We start from the raw sequence: 11437 nt of genomic DNA on the forward strand, positions 1-11437 counted from the left end.
CTTTATTCATTTCCAATACCAGTCTACAGCAAACGCGATTGGCTCTGCCGAATACTTTTCCCTTTGATGGGGAATTATTTTTTTTTTTTTTTTAAATCAACGGCTCCCTTTTCAGTAATGATCTACAAATGTATTGATTATCCCAAGTATGACCCTTGGAAGCTCAGCTACTAGAGTGTAAAGTATATATTATATATATACACATACATACACACACAGTTTTCTAGCACAAAATAATCCACAGCACCACTTGCAGGTACATATTTTCATGTTCTTGGTTAATAAGTTTAACTTCACAGCACGAGCACCTGACACAGCGCACACTGTATCTCTAGGATGGTATCCAGTATATTTAAAAAAAAAAAAAAAGCCACCAACCAAACCACAGTTTGTCAATATCTTTATTTTTGCTAACCAACTGATTTACTTTAACAGTCTTTACGACTGCCTATTATTGGTTCATACATTGTAAACATTTAATTTAGGATTTTGAAGTAGTTGAAGGATATTTCAGAAAAACCATTGCATTTGAGCGAAGAATCGTGGAAAATCTAGTCTGACAAAGCGCGAGGATAGATATATATATATATATATGACAACCAAGTCATTGTGAAGCAGCATAGCAGGGCAAAACCTCCACCCAGCGCCTCAAATCAGGAACGGAGCGCAACAAAAGGTAGTTTCTTTTAAAGTGCAGTTTTATTTTCCACCAACATGACGCTTTTCAAGCAGGTTACCCCGGCCTTGATCACATGACATGCTTGATATATATATATATTTATATATATATATACACACACACACACACACACACACAGCTGAGGGCTGAAGAGGCTGTCCATAACGACAAAACTCCCAAAGAGTTCAAATAATCCCAAGAGCAAAGCCTGCCTGGCATATTTGCATCCCGCATTGACCACTGGACCAAGTCCCACACACCTACATAAAGAAGGTGCCAAGCCGCGACCCATGGTGTGCCACTCTGAAATACTGTTGATGCTCTCACAATCAACACCAAGTCCCTTGGCATTCAGTAAAACAAATGAAGTAAACATTTGCCTCCATTAATTTATCATCATGAAGAATAATATGTTGCACCCCTTGTGTGCAGAGACTTTGGGTACTATCAATTGAGGGGCCAGTATAAGTAAAGTCTGGAACACTTTGAATTATGCATCTATGGCCAACTGTTCACTTTGAAATCAAGCCGTCGTGGTAATTTATCGGTGTACCAATTCTATTCTTCTTGGCAACCTTAACTAAATTCCAAACTCAGGAATTGGACAGAGTTTGGAGTAACTTATCATGGGGAGGACATGCCCAGTGACATGCAGGCAGTTTTCACTTTTGACATCGATTCATGTCCTGTTGAGGTTTACAATTATTGCTACATGTTCTGCAGAAACTCCTAAGCCCCTTCAAGTTGTCTTAGACGCCCCTGCTTTACTACCCAGAAATGGGTGCCTGGCAGCAGAAATGCACTGTGGCCTTCAGTGACTTAGCAGAGGAATGTAAACTGTAGTTTTCCTCGAAGGTACAGCCAGGCACAGTATTCAAGTATTGTGATCATTTCCCATACAGTTCCAAGAATTAAAATCTATCCTGGCATGGTTACTTACCTCAAAGTGCCAGAACACTCCTGAACTGATCATTGATTTTCAATGTGCTAGGTTCTTCATGGTTTGTACATGTATCTTCCATTTCGGAGTATGTCTATTCTTTTTGAAGAAGTACCACTTATTGGAAACTAACTTTTCTCTATGCCATAAATGTGCTACACTGTGCATAGGCGTAAAGTGAGGTCTTCTAAAGCAAGACTGGCTTCCTAATCCTTGCATTGAAAAATTAAGTACAGCAAGAGAGCAGAGCAGCCCTGGCACAAATGCTCAAACTAGCCTGCTCCCTTAATCTTCTTGCGCTAGCTCACTCTTTCCATCAATCTATTCTCGGTCACCCTGATTACTTTCTTCCTTCCTCTTCCCTCACTTTCTCTTGAAGCCTCCTCAGGTCTACTGCACTTAATCAACCTCGTGGAACTAGGAAAAGTGACAAGGGCAGGAGCAGCCTTAGTTTTTCAAGAGCGGCATCCAAGCCCCCAACGTAGGAAATGCCAGGTGGTTTAAAAGGCCTGTCTAATCCTGCCTGGCATAACTGCGCACTAGTACATTTTGTGATAAATGACACAACCAATCAAGGACATGGTTTAGTGAGCATTATTTGCTCCAGGACCTGCTGAAAGTAAATCACAGAGCAACAAATTAAATGCTAACAGCAGTAAGCGCTACAAATCACCACTATGTTTAAAATAGAAGTGCATTATGCCATTATAAAATGGCTCATAACTTTGAAGACCTAGAATATTCAGTATTTCTGTTCACAGACAATTAAAAAATTAGACTGTGTGAACACCTCTATTACTGTACAAACCCTCAAATAGAGATTCCTTAAATGCAATTCCTCGCAAATATGCGATTTCGCAATTACCAATTTTTGCATTTGGGATGATGAATCCCAAATGCAAAAATTGCGCTCGCAAAGGGCCAGATTCGCAGAATCTGGCCCTTTGCGAGCCGATTTTTCTTTCCTGAATCTACCTGTAAGAGTGAGTTCACTTTGCCCATAGAGATGAAAGCAGGCACTTGCAGGCCAATAGTGAACCAACAACAACTGTGCTCAAACGGCTCTGGCTGAGCGACTTCTTGCTTAAGAAACCTGGCCAACACCTGAATGTCAGCCTAAACATCCAAAACAGCCTGGGGCTTACTTGATTGATTAAGGCGAGACCTTGCTAAAACGCTAACAGTATACTCCACTTAATGAGCAATACGCAAACAGTGTTGGCATAATACGCAGAAATGCGGTTTCAGATTCCTGATACTTCAAATGGTTCGTTGAGTGTAAGACCCCAGTGCAAGTCACCTCAGTTTCCAAGTGCTTACAGATATAGCAACCTGGTGCTACGAAACTCATTTTAAAACTACACAATTGCTCAAGGATTACACGTGTTTGGAAGAACATTAAACAATGGGCAAATATACTAAAGTGAACCTACCTTCACAGTGTCAAATGGATGCCCCACAAGTACACCTGCAGCACCTGGAAATAAAGAGATTGTAAAAAATGAAGCACATTAGCGACACAAGCCGGATAAAACGAAGCCAACATAACCTTCTTTTAAGCAGTGGGTAAGCTAGTTAAAACATGTCATTTGTTGCAAGTGTGCAACTTTGTAAAGGTTATCCTTTTCAGTTCACCCCCTTTCCCCCTCGCAAACTCTTGAAAAACATGTTCCTTCTATTATGGTTACATTATTTATTCCTACAGGAATGGTTGGGATGTGTGCCAATTGTCTGATCAAAACAAGCGATCTATAAAAAGACTTCCTCTACAGTCGAAACGAACACCAACCAAGCACGTGGTAAACAAACGCTACTAAAAACATATGTGCTCAGCAGTTTTCTTAAATGACGTATCTTGAAAGATGTAGATAAAGTGGTTGAAAGAGAACTCCCATTTCATTTAAAACGGAAAGAACACATGGCTGCCTTCCAACTTAAAAAAAAAAATAAGACCTTAGATACTCGAAAACCAAGCTTCGCTGCGCTCATTGGCTCGCGCGTTGCAAATACGAGAAAGCTCTTCTTATTGGCCGGTTTGGTGGGTGTGCAAAAACTATACATATACATCAGGAAATCCCCACTTGGTGCCGTTCGACAGATTCAAACGCCCGTTCTGATTCGTCATTTTGGAGGGCGTGCAAGATAACTTTCCATCAATGGTAAATAGCACGCAAAACAAAATTACCAGCGCCACTCAAGTCAACAAGGCTAGTAAACGGGGGAAAGGAGAGACGGGCTCTTAGTTTACATCATCTCCATCATAGCGCGTGCCAGAATACAATGTACATACATGGACTAATAAATCGATTGTTGTTTAACGAAAATGCCAAAGATCTAATGTATATGATGGACCTTCTTTACACGATGTAGGGCAACATATGGAGAAAGGCTGTAGCAGATGTGATGCGAGAAACTGCTGCAATGACCCTCAAAACGATAGAATAGCTAGCTTCATCAAAGTCCCGTTTTGCGAGTCAGTAATTGCGATTATTAAGGAATCGCTATTACAGACTCGCAAAAAGGGATTAATGTACAAATCGCAATTTTTTTTGCGATTCCTACAGCTTCCTTATTTGCGATTATCTAATTGCTAATCGCAAATAAGGAATAACTCCCCAGTCTCCTAAATGCCCATAGGAATGAATGGGATGACATATCAATGTGCGAATCGCTATTAGCGATTCGCATTTTGACTTTGCGATTTCAAGGGTGCAGGGGTGTCCAAAGGACACCCTGTTGCACCCCTGAAATGACATTGGACGCTGGTGTTACGTGTCCCAAGGACACGTGTGTGTGCATTTTTCTAAGTTTCCGCTATTTACCACGAGGTTTGACCTCGCGGTAAATAGCGGCCCAAAATTGCAAATTCGCATTTTTTAAATGTGTCATGAATTGTATTTAAGGAATCTCAAATAGAGATTCCTTAAATGCAATTGCTCGCAAATTTGCGATTTATATAATAGGGATTTTTGAATTTGGGATGATGAATCCCAAATGCAAAAATTGCGCTTACAAAGGACCAGATTCTCAGAATCTGGCCCTTTGCGAGTCGATTTTCGTTTCATTAATCTGGCCGTAAGTCACCCTAAATTGCAGGGTTTTCCTTAAACCCAGCACTGCACAGTGCTGTTTCAACCAATCACACCAGTCTCACGTTAAGTCGTCAAACTCGTCTAACCAAGGTATCTCAATCTTAATAACCTCGAACACGGTGGCTAATGTGGACCTGTGAGTTACATCAACAAGTGTAGGTGAGATTCCTGTTCAAAGATACTGCTTCTATTGAGATAAAGAAAGGAATTCAAATTCTGTAATAACAAACTTAGATAAGTTCGGGCTCTCTTTAGCACCTCACAACCTGCATGGGAGTTCTAGACAAATAGTTGAAGTAAACAAAACTAAAACATTGGGTTGCTTCAAAGCTGACACATACAGCACCAAATGCAAACACCCCCCCCCCCACCCATAACAAAAATGAACAGATTGTTTAAGATAAGGTCATCAGCAGAAAGTGAAATAGAAGTGTTTGGTTTACTGCCAATGCCTTCTCAATAGGTCACACAACTATATAATGGCTGTCTAACTACATACATAAGTTGCTTATGGCCTTCCTGCCAGATACAAAGGAAATAGAGAATTCATAAAAAAAAAAAAAAAAAAAAATCAAGAGCAGGCAACCCATACCAAACAAGGATAGGGTGGGTGCTCATACGGTGTAGAGTATGTAAATGAAAGTGCAGTAGAAGCTGGCTACCAGACAATAAACTACCCATGCAGAAAAAAGTTACCAGAATCCTATTTTCCAGGAGGCGCTAGTCTGTCACACCTTTCTTAGAAGTCAGTGGCCCCCCAAACAAAGAATTTTTAACAACTACTCTAAAGAAGTGGGGGAGATTAATAGGTCAGTGGAAGGAATGACTTTGTCAACGGAGATAGAGAGAAGGTGTCAAATTGGTAGTCATATATAATTGAAGCAGCTGTTTAGCAATGAAAAAGGGAACGTGGCTTTTCTTTCGCTGTATTTTAATGGCTTACAATGACAAGCAGAGAGAATGTGTTTATTTTTTGCACCCCTTAGAGAAACTCTAGAATCTTTCTGCAAGTTCCGTGCTACGGTGTTATTTTTTTTTTACTTCTAATATCTGCTTCCAACAAATAACTAACAGGTTTTTTGAGGAGTTCATTTTTCACTAGAGGCTTTACTTTTTATTCTTAGTCTTTGCAAATCTGTCGCTCTTTCATATGAAGGAACTACACACCAAGGGTTTAAGTGGGTTATGAGAAAGGTGATGATGTGACCATGCGTTATATGGTATAAAGTACCCCCTGGGGTACATTATAAGGATACTGCAAGTCACCTTGGAGATTGATAACCATATAAAAGAACGCTGCCTTCGGCCTCGTTCCTCTAGATAGTATTGGAACTCCTAGTGACTTGCAATATCCCTATAAACATATGGCAGGGGGTCATATATATTTTATAATATATATATATAAAACTCAAATATATTAGTGGGAACGAGACAAACATGTCTGCCATAATCGGACGACAGGTGTGGAAGACATTCAGTTGGCTCCAGTGAGGTGGAAAAAAGGATGCAAACTTACCAGCCATTTCCCGGTTCTTGTTGAAGTGGGTCTACCAGCAATCTCAAAGTGATTGATGAAGTGAATGGGGGCTACCAACCAACTCTTAAAATCCACTGAAGTAGATGTATGCCTGTCGGCTGTCCTCACAGACCAATGGAAAGGCTGGCCAGAGGACCCAAAGTGTGTGGGAAGTAGATAGAATCAGAACTGCTAAATCAGAACATTTGGTCAAGTCAATGTAGTTCGCCAACCAGACGCAATGAGTGGCCAGGTCAGTGGAAACCACTCAATCACCTCCAGGGGGCTGGCAACAAGTATGCATTTCAGCCAGGAATAGGTCTTCAAGTAATCGGTGGAATTAAGGTCAATCAATCAATCACAAAATTTGTATAGCGCGCTACTCACCCATAAGGGTCTCAAGGCACTGGGGAGGGGGGGGGCTACTGCTCGAACAGCCAGGTCTTGAGTTGTTTCCTGAAGGAGAGGTGATCCTGGGTCAGCCGAAGGTGAGTGGGGAGGGAGTTCCATGTCTTGGCTGCCAGGTAGAAGGATCTTCCTCCGATGGTGGATTTCCAAATTCTTGGGACGGAGGCCAGGGCGAGGCTGGCGGATCTGAGCTGGCGGGTGGGTGTGTAGAAGGTGAGGCGGCTGTTGAGGTACTCCAGACCCATGTCGTGGAGGGCCTTGTGTGCGTGGGTGAGGAGTCTGAACAGGATCCTCTTGCTGAAGGGGAGCCAGTGCAGGTCTTTCAGGTGGGCAGAGATGTGGCTGCGGCGCGGGATGTCCAGGATGAGTGGGCTGGGGCGTTCTGGATGCGCTTGAGTCTTTTCTGGAGTTTGGCTGTGGTTCCGGCGTAGAGGGTGTTCCGGTAGTCCAGACGACTGGTGACGAGGGCCTGGGTGACAGTCTTCCTGGTTTCGGTGGGGATCCATCGGAAGATCTTTCGGAGCATGCGCAGGGTGTTGAAGCATGATGATGAGACGGCGTTGACTTGTCTGGTCATCGAGAGGGTGGAGTCCAGGATGAAGCCCAGGTTACGTGCGTGGTCCGTTGGCTTGGGAGTGGTGCCCAGGGCAGGGGGCCACCAGGAGTCATCCCAGGCGGAGGGCGATGATCCCAGGATGAGGACTTCCGTCTTATCTGAGTTCAGTTTCAGGCGGCTGTTCTTCATCCACTCGGCGACATCTTTCATCCCTTCGTGTAGGCTGGTTCTGGTGGTGGAGGGGTCGTTGGTGAGGGAGAGGATCAGCTGGGTGTCGTCAGCGTAGGAGATGATGTTGAGGTAGGAGCAATACCAACAGAGAAAGACAAAGGAGGTATGGTATGTACAAACGATACTACTGTTCAATTTGATACAGATAAGTTGAAAGAAATTACATTACAATAACCATTTCATTTTCAAACCAGCCGATAAAGTGTAGGTTGTATTACCACCCATCTCCACTGGTAATGAGATGAATGGAAGGCTACCAGTCTCCAGGAGACTAATCAAGTCGTTGAAGCACTACAAGCAGTGTCAAAAGGATTGTGGAATATAATACGGCCAACTAGAAAGAAGTGGTTAATTTGCCAGGAATCCCTAATTGGGTTTTGTAAGCGTGGTAACCTAAAAGAGTTGAAGCGAGGAAAACAAGTCACATCTGCAAGACCTATAGATTAGAAAAGGCACTGAGAGCCTACGGGACTTGGTGGAGGAAATGGAGGTGTAGTAACTATACCACAGTGTTTTGGAAATGGATAAAAACATACTTGCTCTAACCTAACAATTATCAATGTGAACGAGAACCCCCCTGCATGTTTAAAATGTATAGTGAAGGCTACCATCCACTCCAGAACACTAACATAACAACCCACCATGCAGGCATCCAGCTAGGAGTTGAGCGGGCCAACCACAATGGGGAAGAGAAGGTGCACTGAAACAACACACATCTGTCCCCAAGGGATTAGTTATACAAACACGAGTTTTGAATTCCACAATCAAGCTCTTGACAAAGTAGATGGAAGACCAAGGCTGTATGCAGTAGATTGGTGAGGGAGGTGGTAGCTCTCCCGCTATTTGCAAGTGTCTGAGGGGGGTGGCAGTCCAAAAACCACCCCAAAGAGTTACGTCAACTCATTAAAAGAATAAATGCTATCTTTCAGAAGTTGGCACATGATCGGCGTCCTCCTATTAACAGAGTGGGAATACATCTTTTGGAGTATCGCCAATGGGGTGGGGCTATGAAAGAAGGTCTAGCACTCAGAAGTTGGACCCCAATGTTTGTCATGGAGATGGATGATCATCTGCCACTTATTATAAAGTTTACCAACGAGTGATAGCGTGATCCAAACCCCTCCGTAATTGTTGAAAGGTGGATAGCTGTACAACAACTGTGTTCATGTGCTTGGCAGCTCAGCGGAGGCACACAACAGTGCTGTACAGCAATATAACACCACTGCTTCAAAAAGTGAAGCTTCTACAACAAATGTGAATGCATATTTGCTTCTATACATCAAAAGCAATCGAGCAACGAAATGGATCATAAACTACTCAATCCCCGATTAGTCTCCTTGGGGTGCTGTACTATCTCCCACTGCCTAAAGTAATCACGTTGCTACTGGACAGCCACGTATACCACTACCATCCCAGGCCTGGTGACCATTTCGCACAAAAACAATGCTGCTCAGGAAGTATTAGTGGGGACAGCATGTCAGTAAATTAAGCACAGCATTTAACCACGCTGATGAGCAGTAAACTCAAGGTGGCTCAGTACAATACACAATTTCCAACGCGTTATAAACTACTAAAAATATACATATGACCCAGTACAATAGTGGAGTGTTTTAAGAGGCAGTTCCGAGTCTCTGGTTTACTCTCCAGTAATACTGATTTTTGCATAACTCTCACCAAGGCCATGCGTCCTAAAGGAGGAACGAACGAGAATTGAGCACGACATATAGCATAAAAAATCAAGAGGATGAAACATCATCATACCTGGTGCAAAAGGGCCAGGTTTAGCTCCATGTCAGCACAACATGTATTTGAATAAAATCGAAGAAAAACAACGTATATAGTACGTGTGTCGGAATGTATACAGGACGCCAAACGCTGCAAATACTTGCACACATCCAGAATAGTCCATAAACGCCTTCTTTTGCTGCCAATATGAGAGAAGCGTACACAACGCTGCAGCGCAGCCCTTACCTCCTGCACAGCCAGCCAAGAAATCCATCGCCATGCTTGCCGGGTGAGCAGCTCAGCACTTGAGAGGGCCGCTGAATGGAGCTCAGGTTTAGATGCACTGGAAGGCGTAGCCCTGATACACAGCAGCGCAGAAAATGACGCGTGTCTCTGTGGGAGGCAGGTTTTCTGCACCGAACGTCACAGAATGCACAAGTAAACTCTGAATCAACCAGACACCGAAGACTACGAGAACGAACACACACAGTATTAACTTGGAACTGCTTCACGGTAACAAGAACGTCCGACCTCTACACACACTTGTCCAGTACAGGAAGCCCACGCAGTCTTGTAACACGCCTTCTTGCCGGTCACGAGGCTGATAAACAGTGAATAAGGGATTCCTTTAATTCCAGTTATTTTAATGATGAGCGCAGGTATGACGCATATGAGGTTGCTCCTCTGTTCTATGCAGTTGGTAAACAAGTCAGCGGTGGCGGACAGCCACAGCTTCTTTCAAGTGGAACTGGGAGTGTATCAGAGCTCTACCCGCTCTGCCTCCTTCTGCGCCTTCTATTTCTGACGCTATCTCAACCCGGTGTAAATATCCTTTTATGGGTGGGGGAGGACACCAGCCAATCGGAGGCGAGAATTAAGCCAACACCCGCCAACGTTTCGCCATTTGCTTCAGCCGCCCATTGGATGATTTGCTTCTCGGTGTCCCTTATAGCGTCATCAACAGTGGAATCGTTTAGTGGAATTGGAGAACGTTTTAATTCCCACAAAGTATTTGTAAGCAATGTTGAAAAGTGGTTATTTTTTGAATTGGATAAAGTGCTACCCTGACGTCGCAGCTCAGGACAAAAAACTAGGAGCCCGAGACTGCTTCAAATCCGCAGACGAAAAGAATGTACGCAGGACGCACTATCACTGAGCACAAGTAAGCACAGTGGCCATCTTGAAAATTGTGATTGGTATATTTACTTGAAAGTAAGTTTTAGAAAACACAACAGTTAAAAAAAATATTTTTGAAGTCTCGAGGAATACATTTTTTAAATAAAATACCGTAAACAATTATTTCCCTGTGATTCCAAAAAACTTCTTGCACCTTTCATCTCATCAGGTGCATTTTTCGAATGCCAAAGTTTACGTACATGTGAATGTAAACGATGCGGCTTTTGAACAGCTCGGGAAAAACAGCAACTCAAAATACTCTACATATTAATGTGAGAATTTGTATTGGGCCAGGCTTGGGATCGGCATTCACAAACTCTTGCATATTGTATCAGGGCGCCATTGACTACAGTATTAAAGTAAAATAAAGTGTTTGCAAGTTCAAATGCAAAGATTAGCACCACGTCAGCTTTTTCGTGCCTCTTTTCATTGTCCTGTCTGGCTTTGCACTACACCTACCTCTAGACCTATCACTTCAAGAGGGCCGCTACAGTCTCGCAGTATCCTGTCCAGCTAGTGGAAGTCCGTCATTCATGTCCAAGAAGAGGATAAAGGGCGACGTTGTTGAATATTTTAATTTACTGAAAGCAAAGCGTGGGCGTAATGTGAACAATTGTCTCCGTTGTGTGTATTGTTTCGCTGTGAGAAGCCCACCATAAGTGTTAGAACCGCGCAAAATTGCCGTGTGAGCGGTACCTTTTTGTCAAGTGCGCCACCTGCCTGCGAAATAAATTCCAACTTTAACATCGTGTTCGAAATACATTTCAAATATCTAATATATAGTCATTTTGCTATTGACGAGGGCCATACACAATAAGCTTGATGCGCTGCGGCTGAGCAAAAGCTTCTTATATTTGTACCGGCTTCGTGTAGCTGCCACATGATCCAAAGTACGTGTCTACGAGTCGGGTTTCACTGTGCGGCTTAGTTGTGCCAGATTCAGAACGCCAGTTTAAATTACATTTACAAAAGTAGTGCAGTTCGGTCAAAGAGACTCTCGTACGAATTTTAGACTACTTTAGAATACATTTTCTGGTGCAACAGAACGCGCTCATAACCCTGCAAAAGAAATGCCAGAGGGTGTACGCTGATATCGGTATCACGATCACCCTTA

General features: G+C 43.1%; 1 protein-coding gene across 1 annotated transcript in view; it reads right to left on the bottom strand.

The window, feature by feature from the left end:
* The window catches only part of SLC25A29 (solute carrier family 25 member 29), a 49165-nt gene extending 38965 nt beyond the window's left edge, over positions 1-10200 (bottom strand). Inside the window, exons 1-2 of the mRNA XM_086937806.1 lie at positions 9394-10200; positions 3053-3096 (exon numbers count right to left, since the gene is read on the bottom strand). Of these exons, the coding sequence (XP_086793932.1) occupies positions 3053-3096; positions 9394-9427 (78 nt within the window). The 5' untranslated portion in view covers positions 9428-10200. The remainder of the gene's footprint in view (positions 1-3052; positions 3097-9393) is intronic.
* Between the last annotated feature and the right edge of the window lie 1237 nt (positions 10201-11437).

This window comes from Lissotriton vulgaris, chromosome 9 (assembly GCF_964263255.1).
Source record: "Lissotriton vulgaris chromosome 9, aLisVul1.2, whole genome shotgun sequence".
NCBI classification, from domain to species: domain Eukaryota; kingdom Metazoa; phylum Chordata; class Amphibia; order Caudata; family Salamandridae; genus Lissotriton; species Lissotriton vulgaris.